The sequence below is a fragment of the Bactrocera oleae genome, chromosome 5 (genome assembly GCF_042242935.1).
Source record: "Bactrocera oleae isolate idBacOlea1 chromosome 5, idBacOlea1, whole genome shotgun sequence".
In the NCBI taxonomy this organism is placed as follows: Eukaryota; Metazoa; Arthropoda; class Insecta; order Diptera; family Tephritidae; genus Bactrocera; species Bactrocera oleae.
The window spans coordinates 10,143,654-10,168,541 of record NC_091539.1 but is presented as its reverse complement, the minus strand read 5'-3'; the positions used below and the strand labels follow the sequence as shown (position 1 = coordinate 10,168,541).

General features: G+C 27.2%; 1 protein-coding gene across 2 annotated transcripts in view; it reads left to right on the top strand.

The window, feature by feature from the left end:
* The window catches only part of flw (flapwing), an 80,672-nt gene that overhangs the window by 4,849 nt on the left and 50,935 nt on the right, over window positions 1-24,888 (top strand). Inside the window, exon 2 of one of the 2 annotated variants that reach the window (XM_036357736.2) lies at window positions 16,046-16,327. The exons of the other annotated variant lie outside the window; for it this stretch is intronic. Coding sequence (XP_036213629.1) covers window positions 16,046-16,327 — 282 coding nt within the window. The remainder of the gene's footprint in view (window positions 1-16,045; window positions 16,328-24,888) is intronic. 2 annotated transcript variants of the gene reach the window in all.

Below are 24,888 nucleotides of genomic sequence, written 5' to 3'. Positions count from 1 at the left end.
ATGATTTATTGCCAATTTATGGCACGCAAATATTTTATATTTTTATCTAATGTTTATCAATTTTTAACAGTCGTTTTTTTTAATTTACCACATTTTGTGTTATCTGTTAAATTTTACGTACTTGTACATTTCTTTAGCGGCAATTTTGCAGCAAGTTATTTTCTTTAAACATTACTTCGTTTAACATTGTTTTCCTGTTTTATACAGAACATTTTCTGCGTTTGCTTTGATTTACTTTGTCCTCATCTAAAAATAGCCAAAAATAAATGCCTCAATCTAAATGGCATAAAGTACAGCAGCGCGTCGTTATGGGCCGGCGGCAGTTGGGACAAACATATTATATACACATATATATAAGTACACATACATACATATCGATATATAAAATTCTTCCACGAAATCGTGCTCTAGTGATAATTTTTTGAGTCATCTGCGGCAATTATGTAAACACATATACACACACCAACAAACATTTCACCATAAAGCTTCTGCTGGAACGTTTTCTGCTCGTCCACTCATACCAAGTCAAATTATTTTCTGATTTTCTTCTTTTTCGTTGACTTAATACAATTTGTTGCTATTTTTTGTACCGTTTGCCCGCTAAGCTGTCCATTTGCTCATTCTGACAATGTTCTTATTTAATTAACTTGCGTTTTGTAGCTTTGTTGTTGCTTTTTCACGAAGCGTGTTCGATTTGTAATTTTATGTTTTTATTCTCTAAATAGTTCTAATTTCGTGGAATTGAAGCAATTAGCGCAATTTTAGAAATTTCAAAAAAATGGAGAGAAAGGTTAGAGAGATTGGAGGCATTCGGTTTGTTTTTGTGAATAAAGAAATCGTCTCTATTTTCTGTTATTTTTTATGTGTTGTCGACGATTTATTTATTATCTATTATCTTTTATTTTTTATCTATTTTTTTAAATCTATTATCTATATTTTATCTATTATCTTTCATCCATTTGGTTTTCAATTAACTTTCAACTATTATCTAATTTATTATTTACTGTCTACCATCTTTTACCTCTTATGTTTAAATTTCTATCATTTAGCTATTTTATTATCTACTAACTTTCAACTAGTATCTAATTTATTATCTACCATCTATTATCTTTTAATCTGTCATCTGTCATCTGTCATCTTTTATCTGATTTTTAAATTTTCTCTATTATCTTCATTTTTTTATCTGTTTTATTACCTTTTATCTTTTAACATTTATCTTTTTGTTGTTATATTATCTATTATCTTTTATTTTATATATTATATATATTCTTTCAGTACTTATCTATTCTATCTTAAATTATATTATATTTGTTTTATGAATTTGATCTTATTTTTATTAACTTATGAGAATTATCTTTTATCTTAGGATTATATAATGAATTATAATAAATTGAAATCAAGATAATATATACCTGAAAGCTTCGTGAGTTATTTTTTATAGTTGTTTTGTTGTTGTATCAGCTTAAAATATTTTTCATATAGTTTTAGAGAATACTACCGAGTTGTCAGTCCTTGTTCGTATAAGAATCTGCGTCCGTTTCGGTTCAGGTTACTGTCGTTGGAACCGTTAACAATCCGCCATGACCTTCAGCTGACTTTCATGTACGAAACTCATGCTTTTGATCGTTTTTTTTCTTTTTCATCTGTTCGTGAGGTCCGTTGAAGCTTTTCCTCATAGTTTCTTGGTCCATAACCCCAAGTTGTAGGTTAGGTAAACCCCAGGTTGTAGGTTAATGTTTCGAAAAACGTAAATCGTTGGTCTCTTTTTCAATCTCTGAGCATCTGCAAATGAAATTCGATTTGGTTTCGCTAATTTTGATGTCACTTGAAGCTTTATGAGTTTTAAAAGTGAAATCATTTTACTTTTGAAAATTCTGTAATTTGTAAATGTTATCTACCGTTTATTCTTAAAATGGTTAAAAATAGATCAATTAATTTTATTTTTTAACTGGTCGAGGTTCATGTGATTCTACTATTCTGATTTAGTAGTTTTTTTCGATTTCTTTTGTGGTAAAAGGGAGTCCTGTTCTATTCAGGAATGCCTTTATGACCGAAAAACTGATGGAAGCCTGCGGTGAATTTGGGGCCGTTCTGTAGTGGTTCATTGGTTTCCCTGAGTCTGAAATATTAAAAATTCGTTATCTGATAAATCGAGAGTTTTCTGAGCGTTCACCAGTCGCCAAATTCATTACTGTGTATAAGTACAATTCTTTCAATGTCTAAAATTTTTAGTTCATTGCTAGCTTGAAACTCCAGCGTAAATTAGACACAACTATAATGTACATATGCACGTTGGTAATTTTAATTACGAAAGCACCGTTATCATTTATCTTATTCATAAACTGTAAGCATAAAATATGCGTGCGTGCGTCCATCGAACGCTGTTTGTGGGGTTTTCAAAATTTTCTTTTCAATGCCATAAATCACATTAATACGACTATAAACAATAATTGCAACAACAACAATATGTGTATACTCGTATAATTCACAAATCAGCGAAGCGTTTGCGATTGTATTTTGCTGCGCTGCAAAAACAGCTCGACACTCTTCTGGTGCTCCAACTAAGCGTCAGTGGGTGCCGGGCATTTTGTAATCGCGTTTTCTATATGCATACATATAGGTATGTATGTATATAAATAAGTAATGTAGTTCAAGCGGTGGCACTCGATTGTGCTGCATAACATTTTTTTACCGTTATTTTGACGTAATTTTTCTTTCTAATATTTAATTTTATTTGCTTAGTTTTTAAATATTTAATTTTTTTATTTTTTTTAAATATCTTTTAATCTTTCTCAAAATTTTGTTTTACAATTCTTCAAGCCTTTATAAATAAATATTAATAATTAATTGATTAATTAATCAAAATAAAAGAACTAATTGGATTCAATAATTAAAATGAAAAAAAGAATTAACTTTTTAATTAATTGGAAAAAATTAATTAACTTTTTAATTAATTGGAAAAAATTAATTATTTATTTTTTAAATTTATTTATTTATAATATTTTATTTTAATACTTTTTTATTTTTTTTTTTTAAATTTTTAATTAATTTTTTTAATTTTTTTATTTTTCTTAAATTTATTTGTAATTTATTTTTATTTATTTTTTAACTAATTGTTAATTTTTTTAAAATTAATTCGTGAATTTTTTTTAAATTAAAATTGAAAATAATAAGTTAATAAATCAAAATTAAAATTAATTAATTATTTTTTAAATTTATTGTTGTTATATTTGAATTAATTAGTTAATTTCTTTAATTATTTAATTAAACTAAAAATTAATTAGTTAATTATTTAAACAACAATTAATTATTTAATTAATTAATTATAAATAACAAGAAAAAAAAACAAATTAATCAAGTAATTTAAAAAAGAAAAAACTAATTAAAAATTAATAATATATATGTATATAAAATAATAATATAAAATTATATAAGTAAAAAAATATTTTTTCTTAAATTTACATCAATATATTTAAAAAAATTTATTAAATAAATAATTTTTAAATATTTTTTATGTTTTGTTTTATTTTTAGTATATTTTATTATCTTACCGCTTAAAACTTTACATATTTTCCGCAAGTTCGTAAATAATAGTGTGGCTATTTTAAAATTTATCTTCTTTCTTTTCTTTTTTCTTGTTTTTTCCCCTTTTTTAATTTGCGTTAGCAATGAAAATTGTGGAAAACGGTATTTAATTAAGGCGCAAGTGCGTTTATACTGCTTATATACACACTATAAATACAGTATACATACATATGTATATAATTAACTTTTATTTACATGCTATTTTTGTTATTGTTCTCACATGCTTAGTGTTGATGCTTTATGAGTTTGTTCGCTTTTACTGTTTTTCTTACTTTTTTTTTGTAAATTTTTCCTGCTCGCTTTGCTTGTATTCGATAAGCTGTGGAAACGCAACAATAACCATCAAATGAGTTGAATGTTTTAATTAAATTTAATTAAAACTGTATTCACCACAATCAAGGCAGTCATCAGCCAGTAGTCGACTCATTCACCGAACAACGTTAAATGCAGCGCCGGCGTCACACTCATTGGCGTTGCAGTGGCGCTTACGGTTATGTTTGTATTGCTTTTGTTGTTATAACAAAAACTGCTCAAATTTCAGAAAAAAGTATATATGCATGTATATATCTACCCATCTTTATACCAATTAGTTGTCGGTAGTTTGTTCATAATCTACATTCTATTTATGGTAATGTACTAAAATAGCCTATGTCGATTTTAGTTAATACTGACAAGTTGTGATATTATGGCCAAATTATGCGAGACTCCGCGGCTTTTTTCTGAACAGAAACGATAGTTACAAGTTACAATAAAATAGCAGTGAAGAATAGTGAGAAATTTGTTATGTAAGTCAAAACTCTTCTCACAGCTTAAATCGATTAATGCCATTTTAATATATAGGCGCAGTTGTTTATATTATTTACTTCCATAACAATAATTAAACACGCACAAAAAAATTGCAAATTGCTTAAGTCTACTCACAATGTGACACATTGAAAGAGTAATACGACAAATTAGATTAAAAGTTTGCTTTGCGCTTCACTTATCAAAATCGATTTTCCTCGCATTTCGGTGTGAGACGATTATATGCGTACGGCATCGCATACACAGAGCGCAGCAAAGCAACGTGATCGATTTTCTAACCAACAAACATGAGTTTCAACAGCGGAAAATGAAATTTTTTGCTGCCAACGCGGCTGCTGCGGGCAATTTTTCCCTATGGCACTAAGCCACAAAAGGAAATTGCGAAAAAATGTAAAATAAAAATTGAACAAAAATGAAAATGAAAACCGAAATAAAAATTATAAAAAAAGAAAATGAAGAAAAAAAATACAAAAAATAAAAAAAAATGGAAAAAATAATAAAAAAAATTCAAAAAAGAATAAATATATACATATATATATATATATATATATATATATATCTGAAAAAATATATAAAAAAAATTTAAATTAAAATAAAGAAAAACAACAAGAATGAAAAAGAAAGCAGAAAAAAAATTATATAAGAGTTAAAAAAAAATCGCCACAACCTGCAAATGAAAAACTCACAGTCTTTCGCAAATTAACCACAAAAATGAGCAACCGCAGTTGGTGGAGTGTGAAAAAAAAGATATTTGTGAAAATCGAAAATCCACAAATGCTCGTCAATGTCAGTGCATGAAAATGCAATTTCCTGCACTTTCGACTGTCATAAACGTCGCACATAACTGTTGAATCCGCCCTTGCAACGCCGTCGTCTTGCCTCTACAGTTTTCGTCGCTTTAGTGGTTTACGTCTTCCTCTTCGTTGTCGTCTTCTTCGCCTTAAAGGTCTACGGCTTCGTCTCAGTTGTCGTTTTCGCCGTCGGCTGACCACAGCGTACGCACGGAAGTGGCGAAATTTTCTTAGCACCTTAAACCGCACCCATTACCCCTGCCATCCGCCCGCACATGCAAGTTCCAAGCTTCTTGACAAGCTGTAAGCGCCCCAAAGCGGACATGAATTGAAATTAGCGCTCATAAAGGAAGCAAGTGTGTGCGGGTTGGTAGTCATGTATTCTAGGTTTGTGGGAAGTGTTACTGATGTTGTTGTAGATGTAGGTGTGTAAGTGTGTGCGCCGATGGTAAGCGGCTTAACTTTGTTGAAACGCTCAAAGCAACTTGGCATTTCATTGGCAACGAATTTTCACAAAGTTTTGTTCTTGTTGTTTTGGTAGACAATTAACACTACATAAGATTGCTATAGGTAACGGTGACAGCCAAATCAGCTGGCAGGTGGAATAATCTAACAGCGCATTTAAATATTTCAAATTGTAATTTGTTATCCCTTTGAGCGCCTCGCCAGTGATAAGCTTCTCGCTACGAAGACGCACCGAAATGGATAGAGAATTCTTAAAGCGACCAAGATGCGTATGTACATCAGCTATATACTTTGAGCACACAATTACCGGCTGTCTCTATGTGGTTAAACCAGCTCTCCGCCCAATTGAAGCGTGCTTCATATGACGTGAAGTGCCGTATTCAACGGGTAGCATTTGTAATGCACTTCGCTAATATTGAAAATGTATTTAGACTACTCAGAATTTCGCACAAGTGCTTCAATTGTATTTTACAGAACATTTTCAAGTGAAATCGGAGAAAGTGCGGTTTTCAAAAGTTAGATTCCAACATTTTCGGTGAAAAGTATTTCGCCTTCGTTTTGAAGAAGACGTACCACGATAGTTATCGATAAATTTAAATATCGATTAATTTGAGTATCGATAAATTATTATTAAATATTATTTATTTATTTTAGTATCAATTACCTATTAATTTCAGTATCGATTACACTCGGGATCAACCATAAACCAGTAGCGATAAATTTCAGCATCAATTACCTTCAGTATGTATTCATTTCGGAAACAATTAATATCGGAGTTGTTTAATTTCAATGTCGATTAATTTTGGTACCAACTTCTTTTGGAGTCATTTTATTTCAATACCGGAAAATTTAATATCAATTAATTTAACTCCCGATTTTTTTCTACAAAATAAACTTTACCACTAATTGCAATAATCCATCGAATGATTTCACCATCGTTTAATTTACCATCAATTAATTTTGTCAGTGATCAATCGAGCAACACTAATTGTCAATATTGATGATTTTTGATATTGATTATCATCTCCACTGTTTCTTCACTCTAGCTTATTTTCTTACTTCTTTACTTATGAATTTGTTTAAATATGTATTGTGTTAGTTTCAAAATTGAATTACCAAATTAACGATTAATTTCGCTGTTCCCCATGCTTATGCATTTATTTTTGCTATCGATAAATATTTGGCTATCGATTTTTGTTATCGATAAATTTTTGCACCTTAATTATCGATACATTGTCGGAATACATTGTTTATATTATATAAGGAAAATATCTTTTGGAAAAGCGCTTCACGCCATTTCCAATTTTTGTTTCAACATTTTCCATTACATTTCGATTTTAATATTCACTGCCTTCCGATTCATTATAATTTTAATGCGATAGATATACGGTTATTTGGGTGATTATTTTTATTACCGAATTTTTCTGATTTATATTTAATAATTCTATCGTTTACTTTAAGTTTTTCAATAATATTTCTATTTGTTTGAAAAATCGTTTTTTTTTATAATATTACACATTATACTTAAAGAAAATTAAATTCTATACTTCATGAAAATTGATATATCGATTTGTTTTATTAACGATCACAATTTTTTTATCGATTACATTTAATACTAAAACAATAATAACCATATCGTTTACATTTAGTACTTAAAGAATGGACTAAATTTCCTACTAACAGAAAGTTTATAACGAACTAATAGTGGTTCACACCAAATGCCTTACAGAGAGGTATCTACATTCATGCATACATAAGTGTATATTAAAGACTCTTCACCGTGTTCTATCCAATAAATGGAAATTCTTCGCTCGAGCACAATTAATCAAAGGCCGTGACATACATACATATGCACATACAAATACATATGGATGTATGTATATATATGCTCACTAGAATTAAAGCATACATTATTCATCATATATGTGTGGTTATATGTACATATATATATATATATATATATACTACATATGTACATATATACGTCAGACTCTGTCATTATTTCGAACAAATGAACCATTCAATCAACAAAAGCTCAGCGAAAATCTGTATGAAATTGAGTGAAATTTCAGTTTTTTGTTATTGTTCCCCAATTCATGTGTGTGTGTGGCTGTGTGCGAGTCTATGCCATGACACCCCCAATTGACCCCGAATTCCACTTCACAGTATGCGTAGATAAAAAGCCACATAACCTACATAACATGAAATTTTCGTGCGAAGCACACCGATATGCCGGCATACAAAGCAACAACAAACCAAAAAGACCAAAAATATAGAACCAAAGCGTAGGCAAAAACTTCAGAACTAACGCAGCTATGAAAACCAGCTAAGTTGGTTTAAGCAACAACAATATGAACGCAGCTCAGTAAAGATACACGAAACACACAAAAAAACAAAAACAAAGCGAATAACCGAAAAGCAGAATATTGTGTCGACACTGTCATTTATCAATGCTCCGACCATTTGTCATCGTTGCTACTCACATTGCACTTACATCAACAACAAAAACACCAGCAATAACATTGGTTATAACAGCAACAGTAACAATTGTTATAAGCCACAAAAGTGCTGTGGAGGGCGGTCTCGAAATCTCGAAATAAGGGCAATTCAGGCGCTTTGCTGCTGACGGCTCTTCTTGAGCAGCGACGCTCACTTGTACCTATAATACTTTACTTCCTCGTGTGCATTTGTGCGTTGTGTTTGTTGCAACATGCACCGTTTTACATACGTGGTCATACTAGATCATGCACCGTTGCCGGTGTTACGTTGACTTGTCGAAGTGTGTGGCACTTAAGTGCTACGGCGTCTCATTTTTCACTTCATATTGGCTTTGTTTTGCTATCTTATTTATTTTTTGCGTACTTCCGTATGAAAGGAAATGTGTGGAAAATTGTGAAAATTTTTCATTTTTACTCAAGGCAAATAAAATTGATCACAGTTACATATTTGACGTTACAGCTATTAAAGTTAACACTTTGTTTTCTTTTATTCACTAGATTCAGGAATTCGACCTAACTCTAAAAAATAAAACTTTTTATATCCCTTTTTATACTCTCGCAACCTGTTGCTACAGAGTATAATAATTTTGTTCACCTAACGGTTGTTTGTATCACCTAAAACTAATCGAGTTAGATATAGGGTTATGTACCTATATATAAATGATCAGGATGAAGAGACGAGTTGAAATCCGGGTGACTGTCTGTCCGTCTGTCCGTCCGTGCAAGCTGTAACTTGAGTAAAAATTGAGATATCTTTATGAAACTTGGTAGACATGTTTCTTGGTACCGTGAGACGGTTGGTATTGCAGATGGGCGTAATCGGACCACTGCCACGCCCACAAAACGCCATTAATCAAAAACAAATAAATTGCCATAACTAAGCTCCGCAATAAGATACAAGACTGTTATTTGGTACACAGGATCACATTAGGGAGTGGCATCTGCAGTTAAAACTCTTTTTTAAAAAGTAGGCGTGGTCTCGCCTCTAATAGGTTTAATGTGCATATCTCCTAAACCGCTAATGCTATAATAACAAAATTCACTAGAAGCAAATGTTTTTAGCACTTCTATCGACGGTATAAAAATAGTTGAAATCGGGTGGCAACTCCGCCCACTCCCCATATAACGGTACTGTTAAAAACTACTAAAAGCGCGAAAAATCAAGCACTAAACACGCCAGAGACATTAAATTTTATCTTTGGGATGGTATGAGATGACTTTATAGGAACCGCGTTCAAAATTAGACAGTGGGCACAGCCCACTTTTAGGTGAAAACCCATATCTTGGGATCTGCTTAACCGATTTCAACCAAATTCGGTGCATAACGTTCATTTCATATTTCTATGTTATATTGCGAAAATGGGCTAAATCGGACTACAACCACGCCTATTTCCCATATGACACCATTTTCAATTCCATCTGATTCTTTCCCTTTCCACTATGCATATCAAGCAACAATGATTATATCGGGGTAAAACTTTGCGTGAATAATACGTTTAATGTATGCCACCTTGTGACAAAAAATTGTCTAAATCGAACCAAAACTGTTCAAGCCCCAAAGTACTAAATGTGTGGACCCCAGTGCCTATCGTTGACCTTCTACCGAAAATATCAGCCAATCCACCAAGAAATCTCAAACGAGTATACCATTTGACTTTGCGAGAGTATAAAATGTTCGGTTACATCCGAACTTAGCCCTTCCTTACTTGTTGGTTTTACTTTTATTAAATTTCATTAAATTCAACTATTTGATATTTGCAATAAAATCTGTAATCGATTAAATTTTATTAAATTGAAATATTGATATTTGCAATAAAATCTGTAATCGATTAATTGTAGTTCTAATTTATCGATTTTTCGATTTGCTTGTCTATATTTTTATTTTTAGCGATAAATATTAATACGGAACCAAGTCAAGTTATTGATGTAACTATGAATCTAGCTTCTGATAGCTTCTCCTATCGATAGTTGTCATTAACGATAAATGTTGATGATAAAATATCCTTACAATCTATCATAATCTGGTATGCTGTAACGTCGTAAAATTTTGCTCTCAATCTATCCATAATTTGAGTAATTGACAAATCTTACAGTCGAAGTTTTTAATCTAATATATATAGTATATATACTCCAGCATAATCGAATGCCTTAAAGTTTTGTAATTGATATTATTTTATTTTAATTCAATTTTTCTCTGGATTAAAAAGTCGATAAATTTTGCTAAAATTGAACTTTTAATATATTGCTAAATTTTATTGTCGATTTATTTTACTGTGCCATCATTAATTTTACTTTCAAAAAAATTTCGTGTAAATGTATCGATAAATTTTATCTTTATTGTATTCTACTATTGATAGTATTCACTTGCGATACACTTTGCTATTGATGTATCGATAATTTTTACAGATAGAATCTTTTGTCGACATTGTTTTTGTAGAACTTTTATATTGATACATCGATAATTTTTACTGTCGATAAAAGTTATCGAACAAATTTATTATTGATTGATTCTACTACAAGTATTGATATCTTTTATTTACGATGACATTTTGTATTGATGTATCAATAGTTTTTGCCGATAGATGCTATCAGTATAATTGATATTCCCGATAGATTTTGTTGTTGATTGATCGATAATTTTTGCCGCTGGTTTATTCTAGTAGTTCTATTCATTGAATTTCACTTCAAACAAATTTCATGTTAGTCAAATTCTTGAAAACTAATCCGAATTCTATGAATCAATCAGAATATAGATATGATATTTGCAGAAAAAATTATTAAGTAAAATTTGTTTTTGTTTTTTTTTTTTGTAAAATTTTAAACTTGTTAAAGACGTTCAGACTTAAAAAAAAATGTATAACAAATTAAAAAACAAAAAGTCTTATTTTAATTGAATTGTTTTAGGTTTTTGTAAGATCATACACATTATTATTAGAAAAAGTATCAAAACTTATTTATTTTTTTATATTTAAATAACCCAAGAGGGAATTCATCAGTGTGCAAATTTTTATATGCATGCATGTGTGTCTCCCTACACCACAGGCAAATTTTAATTGCCCAAAAAAGAAAAACAGAAAATACCGTTACGCCTTCGCCGCATTAAACGCTCATTTTGTCATTTCGCTGTCATTCCATGCGACGACGCTTACTGCATTTTTCTGCCAACTATCATTAAAACTGAACTCGACTCCTTCATTCCCTTCATCAAAGCCCCCCTCATCAACGTTACTGATTTCCATAGTAATTGAATTCAATTGAAATGGAATTGAACGCAGCCATTTGCAGCGAATGCTCATCTGCGGCGAGCACACCTGCACCAAATTGCTTATGTGTATATGACGTGTCTATACGTCTGCATTATATAAATTTGAATTTAATTTTTCTTTACTTTTTTCCACAACATTTTGCTGTTGCAAAATCAAATCACTCAATTTCTCCATTCCTCCTATGATTTGATCGCTGTGATTACATTTTTTATTAAATTTTCTAGTAGATACACTACGTTCGGATTTTTTAGTGTGAATGTTTGGCAGTCTTCTTGCTTTTAGGCTTCATAGAGTAGGGGAAAAAAGAAGTATGATATTTATAGAATTTTTTAGTGTACGTCAGTGGCAACAGCTAAAATAATTTTTTGTTTGTTTCTTTTTCTAGTTCTTAATGAAAATTAGGTACTTTTCACAAATGAAGAATAATTTACCTATCAACTATTAAAAAATAAATTTTCTTTCAACTACTGAAAATTAATTATTTGTCTACTTTCAAAAACCAGTTATTTTCCGTCTCGAAAATTTCTAGCTACGTTCGGTCTAGTCTATCTAATATTGCTTTTAATTAAAACAAAATGTAGTGAAGTTGTTACTTTTCTTTTTTTTCTAAATAAGAAAACTAGTTATTTTTAAACTAATGATAAACATGCTTTCTAGCTTTTTAACTATTATGAAACTAGTGGTTTTTTCCAGTGTACAACTAATTGCTTCAAAATTTAAATTAATAAAAAAATATGTTTTTTCGATCCAGTGAAGGACTAGTTACTTTCAGCCTATACTGTGTATTACTACGGAAGCGTCTTCAAGTCATTATTTTAGCTAGACTAAAAAATGTAGAAAAATGAAAGCAAACAAAAAATTTTAGTTCTAAAATAAATATTTTTTGAAATACATTTTTTTATTAAAATTTTTTTTTTACTTGTTTAAAAATTTTTTTTTTTATTCTTTTAAATTTTTTGGTTTTTAATTTTTTTCATTTACACATTCAATTTCTTTTCTTATTTAATTAAATATTTTTTAAATTAAAATATCCTTTTTAGCTGTTTATAATTATTTTTAAGTTAAACATTTATTTTTTAATTTTCTATTATTTGTGTTGGACTTTTATTTTCTTATTTTGTTCATTAGTGTTCACAGTTAACATACAAATTAAGGTGTTGTTGTTGACAGTTTCCATGTAGTTCCATACACTAAATTGTTGTTTATAGTTATCAGTACGTATTGGCTTGCTTTGAGTTGTTGTTGTTGTTTTTAATAAAAGTTTTCGCTTACGGTGCTTCACTTTGCAATTTTCACATTCACTGCGTGCTTCTTCTTCCTCTTCGGCTTGACTGACATTTCTGTTTCATAACCGTGCGCCCCTAAATTGAAAGCCACGTCGAATAACAACAACAAGATATGCATTAAATACAAATTAAATGAAATATGCGCACAATTAAATTCAGTGCAACTTTCATAGGGAACGTTCTTGTTAGACGCCCTTTTTTATATACAGCAACAAAAAACTGCAGAGAAAATTGTAAAAATTTTAAAGCAAATAAAAAATTGACAAGCTGACAGCAACAAAAATTGAGCGCCAGCGCATTTTCAGTGCAGTTGAGGCGCAAATACGTGACTTTGTTGGTAATCAATGATTGGCGGTCTATTACTTTTATGTAACTACTTTACATACATACGTATGTACATATTGGTGTATATGTAAATTTGTTTGTATGCAATTACATATCAATTATGTCAGTGAGCACACGACACTATATACCTTTTGTTGTTGTTTTTTTTTTTTTTTTATATATTCACGCATACCTACTTCCATATGAACATACATATTTGTATATAAAGTACGTGCACTACATTCCGAATAGCTGTATGGTAAATAATTCACACATTGCATAATTGTTGTTGGCGTTAAGTTTTTACTGATAAATTAACTTTGTTTGGCTTGAAAATTTTTTATTACAACACAAATGGGTTGATAAGAATTAATGCCCTCAGCTAGTTACCCAACAAACATTTTTCGTTGAGATATGCGCTACATTGCTCTTGAAAGAACTAAGGATGGGTTATAGACTTTGTTATTAGCATCCTTAAAAGTTTTCTAACAATCAGCTAGCAAAGTTGAACATTTCTGAAAAGTGTTAGCTTAGTTTTGGGTATAAATTTGGTATACTTTTCTTCGTACATTTTCTTTCTCTATTTTTCATAAGGAGAATGCTACAAAAATTAAAAAATTACATTAATAATAAATCAAAAAAACACGATAAAGATAAAATTATAAAAAGTAAATTAAATTAAAATCTAAATGATAATTAAAAAAGTAAAAAAAGTGTCAAAAACTTTAAAATAGTTCCAAAATATATATTTTGAAACATCTTCCAATATTCCAATTATTGCTAAATCTCTAATTTTTTAATTCAAAATTCAGTAAAAATAATAGTTTTAAAGATTTTAACAATAACACATTAAAAAACAAAGAAATAAAAAAAAACTTAAAATATTATTTAAATATTTTAAACATGAAAAACTGGCTTAAAAATATTAAATTATATAATTAAAAAAGTAATTAACATAGCAAAAATAAAATCTAATATTTATTAAAATTGTGTATTCTTTTTATTTTTGTTTTAAACTACAAAAATCAATTAAAAAAAACACATTGTAAGTAATAGTTATCAAGTAGAACTTCTACTTGATAACTATTACTTACAATGAAGAAATAATGAAAATAATGGCAAAAAAAAATGGAAACACAAATTATTATGATACTTATGTAATATACAATCATTAATTAATTAAAGAAATATTCTTCAAGTTTTTAAATAATAATAAAAATGGAAAATAATATTTACGAAAACACAAGAAGAAACATGTAGTTGCAGAAAAATACTAAAAATAAAAAAAAAAGTACAGTATGTATGTACATATATATTTAATTATTTTTTTGCAACGAGAAAATTAAAAATATGAAACAAAGTAGTAAAAAAAATTATAAAAAAGTAACAAAAATAATTGAAAAAAAAACATTTTGAAATAAAAATTAAAAATAAAATAAATTAGAAATACAAAATAACAAAAAATACTTAATTATAAAAAATATTAAATAATAAAATATATAAAAAATAAAATATATAAAAAATAAAATATATAAAAAATAAAATATATTAAAAATAAAAACAAAAAAAAATATAAAAAAATAGTAAGGAATTATAAAATATATTGAACTAAAAATAAAAACAATATAAAAACATAATAAAGAATTAAAAAATATCTCGAAATAAAAATATAAATAAATAATAAAAGTGCTAAATTGAAAAAATAAAAATATTAAAATAATAACGTATAATTTGTGCAAAAACAAAAAAATACCTAAAAATTCTCAATAATAATAAAAAACAAATAATAAAATTATTGAATTATATTTGTCCAAAAAGGGGGAAAAACATCATATCATAATAAAAAAGAAAAATTAAATTAAATTAGAATATTAAAAAATAAAAAAATAATAAAATTAGATAATGAATTAAGAAGACATAATATAATAAATACAATAAGAAACGAAAAAAAATTAAATTTTAGTAAAAATAGAGTAAATAAAAAAATTACAAGTAATTAAGTAAAATTGTTAAATTTGTCTGTGGAAGAAATTTCATATAATAATAAAAAAGAAAAAGAAATTTAAATTAAATATATTACAAAATAATAATAAAAAATAAATAAATAAAAAATAAATAAATAAAAAATAAATAATAATAAATAAATAATAATAAATAAATAAAAAATAAATAAATAAAAAATAAATAAATAAAAAATAAATAAATAAAAAATAAATAATTAAAAAATAAATAAATAAAAAATAAATAAAAAAAATTAATAAATAAATAAAAAAAATTTAAAAAAAAATAAAAAAAAAATAAGTAAATAAATAAAAAAAAGTAAATAAATAAAAAAAATTAATAAATAAAAAAATTAATAAATAAAAAAAATTAATAAATAAAAAAAATAAGTAAATAAATAAAAAAAAATAAGCAAATAAATAAAAAAAATAAGTATATAAATTAATACAAAAAAAAATTAAATAAAAAATCTATTGAAAATAAAAACATAATTAAAAAATAATAATAAATAACAAGATGATAAAAAAATAAATAAAATAAAGTAAAAAATGAAACAAACCAGGAAAAATAAATTTTTTTAATATAATTACCAGTAATTTGAAAAGTAGTCCACTATAGTAATTTTTAATTTAATCACAAGCTATTTGTACATTTATTGAAGGCTTCTGGTGGTTCTGAAAACTGCGTGCATGCGTGGCTTTTTACTTTATTTATTTATAATTTTTTTCCACCTCTAGTAGTCTATGCTATCCACATACCAAAATTTAAAATTTAAGTTTTTAATTCCTCCGAAATTTCCAAAACTTTTTTGCTTTTTCAGTAGTATTTTTTTACTAAACATTATAAATAATTTTTAAATTTAAGCAAACAAAAACTTTATTTAACAATTTTCAATTTTTTCTACGCCTAACGAACTAACACAACTAAAACGAAACTAACACACAAACTAAAAAATAAATACAAAAACAAAATATTCGCAAACACTAACAATTTGGCGATAAACCAACGCTCTCCACTGTGTACAGCGTTTAAAAAGCAAAAAGAGGCCGAAGAGCAGGCGCAAAAAATGCTCGTCGCTCAGCACATGCTGCAGCTGCAAAAGGAACAACAAAAAACCGATGCACAATCGCCCAGCGAAGCGGAGGATCTGCAGGAGCAGGAGCGTCGGTTGCTCGAACAATTCGCGCTGTCGCCACCCAGTGAAACGCTTATCTCGGAGGAGGGCGATCAAATAACGGTACATCATCCGCGTGAAGAGCCCAAGAAGTCAAAATTGAAATTGCGTGATTTTTTCGTGGCCGAATTTGGTATTTACAAGCTTTATTTTGTGAATTAATCACGCTACACTGAAAAAAATTATGTGGCATATGTACACTTTATAGTATTCAACACAGTTTTCTGTGTCACAACCAAAGCCTTGCTATATACAAGTAACAATTTGTTGTTGTAGCTAATTTGCACACAATTTCCGTAATCAAATTTGGAAAACTCTGTTTATAAGTGTCCTTATAAAGCGCTTAGTTACATGGGTATGTATACTATTTGCAGTAACTGTGCTAGCTTGTGACACCAATTCTGACCCATTCCCCATTTAGTGTGTGTTTAGTTGTTGTTGTGTAACTGTGAAAAATATTATGTTAAGATAAGGCCGAATGTTGTGCGTACAATTTTCTGAGAAGAAATATATAAAGTCCCAAGTTTTTAAATATACAATCTATAATAAATTTTTTTATAGGGGCCGTTTGGGAATTAAACACATAGACATATCTTTTATATATCTACTTCCGTTTTTTTTTAAATTTTTTCCCGTTTCTTTTGCTATTATTTTAAATTATGCTCATAAAATCTTATTTTGTATACCCTCTTTGGTAATAGTACTACTAAGATTTTTGTATTACACTTGAATATATATATTTACATGCGAGTATATGGTTTTTTTTTAATAATATCCATTAGTCACCTTGATATGAAAGAACGGGATCGATTTAAGATATACCTAACACTCACTACATTTGACTTTAGACTGCTTCTACTATTGAAGCAGGACTTGTGCTGAAACAATGACAGTTACGGATAATTGTCTTTATACTATATAAAGTTATAAAGTAGGTTGTCTTGAGTTCTATCTGAGTTTTGAGTTGAACTATATTTTTGTAGTGAAAACTCTGTCTTATAAAGTTACGGTTTGTTTTATTAGTAAGATTAGACTTTTCACTGATAGATTTCCTTTCTGGTTCAACTATGGTTTCTTCTTCAGCATGTTTTTTTTTTTTTTTGGTTAAGGAATTTCTTAAGTTTTTTAATTTTTTTTTTTAAATTTGTGTTTTGATGAGCTATATATTGCTCCAGGTAGTTGTTTCTAGTTTTAGTAGGGTTTTTTTGTTTTTAGGCCGTTAGGAGGGTTTAAAATGCCTTCGCACCATATAGGAATCGTCATCCTACGTGAGTGGTGTACCTACTAAAACACTCCCCCTTTCTATCGTGGATTTTTATAATATTCAAATATTATAATAATTAAAATTTTATAATATTCATATAGTTTTTCCAATAAAAACTAGGTGAACTGTTTTTTTTTAAATCGATTTTAGTTAGATTTCAAATTAGTTTGGTCTATATAATAGCATAGACGGAATTTATATTTTGATCTGTTCTATACTGCTTTATATCTAGTTTAATCTATACTTTCTCGATTTTGTATCATTAAAGGTTGGTACAGAAGGTTTTGGTTTACCATATATGTAGTTTTCTCTTTTGGCCGTTTTATGACTGATTGTTTATTAGTTTGTTCTATACATAGAAATTCGTTTTCGAATTGGTTCGATTTAAATTTTGCAATGCTTTTTAGATTTATTGTTTTTAAATAGGTTAGTTATTGATCTGGTTGGCTTGAGCTTGTATTTTTCCCGATTGGTAAGCCTCACCTTGTAGATAGCTAACTATTTGGCCAGACTTAAGTTTTGTAATAGTTTCTGGTTGGATTGCTTTTTGGATAGGTGATCTACTGATTTGGTTGGCTTGAGCTTATGTTGTTCCAGATTGGATGGCTTTAGGTGCGATTGTTTTCTAGTTGGATGAAAAAGCATACCTTTGTAGTTGGGATTTGTGTTGTTATTCACATTGTATATCGTTTTCTATTTGGTTCGACTTAAGTTTAGTAATGCCCTTTTGATAGATTGCTTTTGGATAGGTTTGTTACTAACCTGGTTGGCTAGAGTTTCTATTGTTCCAGATAGGTTGGATTTAAGTCTGCTTGTTTTTTGGTTGGGTTGACTCTTGAATCCTTCTGGCTTAGTTTTGAGTTAATATTTTTTCACATTGTGTTGATCTTTATTTTCATAAATATTTGGGTATATTTTCAGGCCAATTTATTAACAAAATCGCATATTTGGTTTGGTAAAAACAATATTCTGGCGAACTTATGTGGAATAAAGAACGGATAGATCCAGGTCTATTTGGTTTTCTTTACAAATTTGCTACTTGCTTCACTGTGTTGTTGTCGGCGTTAATCTTTTTTTTTGTCCTTTTTCGAAGGTTTGGGACTTTTTTGTAATTTTTTCAAGATTGTAAAATGTGCCTCCAAAGCCTTTCCATAACCCTACTTTGCCCTCAAAATATTTCTCGTATTTACATAATTTGAGGGTAATAAAACAATGAATTTTCTATTTAATTGTTTCCCTACCTATAAATGTTGTGCAGCAAAATCAATTTTATTCTGTTAATTTAATCTTTTCTCCATCTACTAACTACCCTCAGTGACCCCCATTGTAATCCTTTAGCCTTTGCTAAAAACAATCAAAAGCATTAGAATAATAGCCAAATGACCTCATTATTCACAAGTGTTCGACGTGTCCGACGTGTATGACCTTTGAACATAACCAACTGCAGCGATTCATATCTAGATAAGTACTTTGGCAGGTAAGAAATTAAAGCATGGCATAAAAAAAGTAAACGAAATCTACGACGCAACCTTCAGTGAACTGTGGCAGTGGAACGAAAGAAGGCTAACACGCAATCTCTTAACGGGATTTGCAGCAAAATCACTCCCAAAGCGCGCTTTGCGCCAAATTACTGGTTACATTAGCTATTTCCTGCCATATACACACACAAACTCAAGTAAATACACACAAACACACATATAAAAACAAACTCCCAGATACAAAAATACATATAGACAGCATATACCCACTCATTGGCGTGTAAATATATATTGAAACTTTCTATACTGTACTCGTAATTGAAAGTTACGTATACGCAGCGTCGCACCGTTTTATTTGAAATTATGATAAATCAACAAAGTCATTGCCTTGTTGTGCCTTACTAGCATGTGTAACAAATCAGATTTTATTAGCTTTTGATGAAGTCTGCGTAGGAAGTGGTTAAGCGCAAGGCTTTCATTTTGTTTCGTCTTTATTTCTAATGTCTGCGCGTATACTATATATATTTATTTGCTATAACGTATGTAGCTGTTATTAGACTGTTTATTATTTTTATTGGCAAACTATTGTTATTATTATGCGATTTCCTTTTTCTCTGATATCACGACATTCACCTTCAGTAAATTCAATGTAAATGTGATGTTAAGAAGGCAAAAGTTTGCTGAATTTAAGCCAAACACGCAAAGTTTGGGATTTATTGAAACAAAAAATAATAAATAAATACTTATAATCAAAAATTGTAATGTAAAATATGCAATAATATAAAGAGTCAAAACACAATTTATTGGTAACAAAATAATAATAATGAATAAATATAAATTATCAAAGAATATTATAATCTACAAAAAGGAGTCAAAATAAAGACATATTAGTAATGTTAAAAAAAAAATTTGTTAAACGAAATGTAATCAAAATAATATTGAGAAATTAGTAAATATAAAACCATTAAAAAAATTTAAAAAAAGTTTAAAATTATTAAAAAAAAAGTTTAAAAAAAAACTAAAAATTAAAAAAAATATTTAAAAAAAAAGAACTAAAAATTAAAAAAAAAATTAAAAAAAGAACTAAAAATTAAGAAAAAATTACAAAATTATGAAAAAAAAATCGAACAATATGTAAAAAAAAGTTGAATTCTTGTTTTTTTTTTTTGCTTTCCAGCCCTTTTACTATTGTATATTGTTGGTATTACTCTCCAATTCTCAATTCTTTTGTATGCCTAGAAAGCTGCGTCGAGCCTACCTTAATTAGTTTTATTGTTAATTTTTATTTAAAAAAAAACTTTTAATAGGAGTATGATACTAAACTATCTAATTTGTCGGTGACTGATTTGTTATTAGATGACATGAGCTCTCCAATAATTTTTTCTGAACGCTCGCTGCTTAGAAATAACACCAAAAAGAATATGTGGAGAACTGCCGAAGCAGATCAAAGAACTTGTAACAAAGGTATTAACCTCTAAACACCTATCTTGAGATACATATGTATATAGCTACCCAAAAGCTCCATGCTTCGATTGGAAATGTTCGCCGATCATTGCTTGTCTTTCTGACAGTTCATTTTTGAAAATTTGTAGAACTTTAATTTTATTTTTAATTTTGTTATATTACTCGTAAGCTCTCACTGGTGTATCTGCTAAATTTGAAATTGAGTCATATTATTTCTGTTTATGGTTCTGCAACAGAAAATGGATTTAAAGTTCGTGCAGCCAAAATGTTTGCCCATGAATTTCGTGGTTAACAAGTGTTTCTGTACTGTGGAATATTGATTTTAGAAGCGTTGTACTTAATTTTAACATATCTGAAGCAGATTATATTTTCTTTAAGTATCTTTTACAACGCCTATTGAAATATTTTTCTGTTCTATACTTAAAACCACCTGACATGAACTTCGACGATAGTTCTGAAGTAGCCTTTTAAAACAAACCAAATGGTTCAAATGGTTTTTTTTTAGCAAAACCTTGTCTAGTTACAAGTATAAATATTCCCTTGCGGTATAAGTAATTTGTTCTGGAGAAAACGCTTCTAAAATAGCATCCTTTAAGGAACATATAATATAACGAACTTAACGTGTTAGATATGAGCTGACTTACTTAACTTCGTTAAACTCCTCTAATGCCGTGTGCCTAATCCTTTAATTTGTTTCGTGCAAATTCTGAAATCAAAGACAATAGTTACATTATTTTATTTTATTTTATATTACTTGCTTGCCTTCACCTTTCAATCATTTAAATATTACGGTAGTACATGAAATTATGACACGCGACAACTATGAAACTATGAAAAGCTATTTTTCCCCTGCGAGTCTTTGGTATTGATACATAAAAGTATTTGCTTTATTAATAACAAAAACACTTGGCTGCAGAGGGAGGCGGGTGCATGTGGCGACAAATTGACACGCCAAACCAAAGTAAAGTTGAAATTTATGAAATAATACCGTTAAATAGTATAAGGCAACACATTGCTAATGAGCTGTTCACACGATATGTTCGCCCCAGTCAGCAGAATGTTTTTTTTGTAAATGCATGTATGTGTGTCACTATAGGTATAGAGACATCTGTGCAACTTTTTATTTTTGTTTATTTTTTTTTTATTAAATAATTTTTATTGAATTTCATGCCTAACGAAAAGTTTGCAGCACACCGTGAGAAAGTGGGGTGTGTTTGTGGGCGTTCCAACACTAATTCGTGACAATTTTTGTATTAAGAAGAACAAAACGTGCAAATAAACTATATATTTCTATTAATTGAGCGCTCACGTGTTTGCTTGCGCTTACCACCCACATTTGGCTTATTTATAATGGACAGCCACCATATTACATGTGGATGTGGATGTAGTAATGTAATGCGAATGCTTTCTAATTTGGCAAGGGTGCTGGGGCTTTGCCGCTTTTATTTTTTTATGGTGTTTACAAAATTTGGATATACCAACTATGAAAAATTTATAATTAAAAAAGTGGAAAAAAAATTAAAAAAAAAATCGAAAAAAAATTAAAAATGAATATATAATTAAAAAAAACAAGAAATAAATAAAAATAAAAAAATTAAACCTTATAAATTTTTTTTTACAAAACCCAAAAAATTTAGTTAAATTAAATATACTTCAGAAAAATATTTAATTAAAAATATGTAAAGTTAAAGAATCTGAAAAATTCAAAAATAATATAAAATACTATAAATAAAAAGTATTGCTTAAATAATAAATAAAAATTAAAAAGTCTTAAAAATATATTGAAAATGTTAACCAAATTTAAAAAATATAATATAGCATAAAATTAGAGTAAATAACAATGAAAATAATAAATTGATAAAATGAAATTAAGTTAAAAAAAAATAATTTATACTTATATATAAAATTAAAAAAGTCTCAATTTAAAATTTTTTAAAAATTAATTAAATTTATAAACAAAAATTTATATAAATAAATAATTAATTTTATTTTTAATTTTTATATAAATCGATATTGTTTTTTTTTTTAATTTTATAGAACAAAATATAAAAAAATAATAAATGAGAGCATACTTATATTAAATCCGTCAAAATAACTAAAGTGAAAAAAAATTTATTGAAAAAAATTAAAGAAATTGAATATAAAAAAAAGTGTGAATACGAAATAAATTAAAATTATAAAAAAGTAAAATACTTTAATTAATTAAATTTATTTCTACAAATTAATTTATTAAAAGTAATTAATAAAATAGTTATAAAAGTAAATAAAGTGAATGAAAATAAATTGAACAATTTAGAATTAAATAATATGTATTATTTCTGTAAGAGATTAAGACTAATTAAAATTATTACAATTGGAAAAAATAAACAAATAAATTTTAGAATATTAAATGACCAAAATTTAATTAATACACGAAAATATATAAATAAAATTAACTTTATTAACGTAATGGAGCAGAAATAAAATTGAAAATAAAAAAATATATAATTGAAAAAATATAACTTATTTTGAGATTTCATAATATAATATTATATATAAAAATAAATAAATAAATATAAGTTAATAAATAAATAAAAATAAATAAATAAATAAATAAAAATAAATAAATAAGTAAATAAAAATAAATAAATAAATAAAACATAAATAAATATAAAAAAACATCGAAAAAAAAATATAATAAAGTCTAATTTATGAAGTCACAAAAATAAAATTAAAGATTAAGTTACAAATTTCAAATAAGAAAATTAAATAAGAGGCAAAAAACTAATAAAAAAAGATAAAATCAAACTAATAAGGTATTTATTTTAATTTAATAATTTACAAATTTTATTTATTTTAATTTAATAATTTCTAAATTATTATATTAAAATAAATATAACTAACCGCAAATAACTTTGGTTCTATGGCTCACTAGGTTATGCTCATCACACCCGCATATAACCGACCGAAAATGCACACAAATTGTCAGCTAACGAGTGTCAAGGTCACCAATCAGCGCAAACCTGCATAACTAACTATCTCTACACACATGCACGTACATATTCACATATATTCAGAGTCAGCAACCTGCTGTCATCCAATCATCATCTACTCCGGCAGTTATTCACAGCCAATCATTAGTGCACTTAGAAACCTTCGAAATATCTACTTTTATTGTTTGCATTATTTTCATATGGCTTTCTTTCTATGCATGTATGTATGTGTTAGTACTTCATCAATTTGATGCATTTGTAATAAGCAAATAATGGCATTCTAATCATTGTTATTTACTAGTAATCAGTATATGAGTTGTTTCCCATTTCTATTGAGGGGTTAAAATTAGATATAATTTAGAGGTAGAAGTGTCTAACGCGATTCTGTACTTAGCGGGATTAATAAAAGTGGATTTAATATGTTTGCATGTATATATGTATGTATAAGTATATAGAATGCATATATACTAATAATGGAATTATAAATAAAATTGCAAAATGATTTTCAAAAATTATGTAAGAGATTAAATAATTAATTAGAAAATAAAATACGATAAAAAAATCAATTACAAAATAATAATATTAATATAATACAAATGTAAATTACATTTGACATTATAAACAAATTGTAACAAATTACAAAATATAATAATAAAAACGTTTAAGAAACGATTACAAAATAATAATAATGAAAAATTAAAAGGCTGAAAATAAATGCATTGAAAACAAAATATATAAAATAAGTATTGAATAAATAATCAAAAATATTAAAAAAAAATAAAAAGTAATTGGGGATGAATAAAAAAATAACCACAATTAAAAATTATTTAAAAAGTTAAGAACAAAAAAAAAAAAGTAAAAGCAAAAAAAAAAATTGTAAACAATGATAAAATAAAAAATGAATAGATAGCAAATATTGTTCCAACAAATAAAATTTAATTGAAAATTAATAAAAAAAAATAACTGCAATTAAAAACTAAATTAATTAAAAATTATTTGAAACAAATAAGGGATGTCATTTTAAGTTGATTAAAATTTAGTAACTAATTTTCTAAAATTAATTTAATATAATAAAAATAATATAAATATGATATAAGTTTTATATAAAGAAAATAATGGACTATATGGATCAATCAACTAACATTTTAAATAATCACAAATTAATCACATTGAAATATTTATAAACAAACAAAAAGAAACAAACAAATTTATAAGAAAGCAATTAAAAAAATTTTTTACTAAAAAATAATTAATTAAAAAAAAAAATAAACAAAAAAATTGAGAAATAAATAAAAAAATCAATAAATAAAAAATGATTAAAATAATAATAAAAAAATAATAATGTAAAAACAAATAATTAATATTAAAAAAAAAAAACAACAAAATAAAAAATTAAATATCTAAAAATTATAAAGTATTAAAAAATTATAAAGATCTAAAAATAAAAGGTACAAATCATAATATGACATAAAAAATAATAATATTAATAAAAACCATAATAAAAAAAATAATAAAA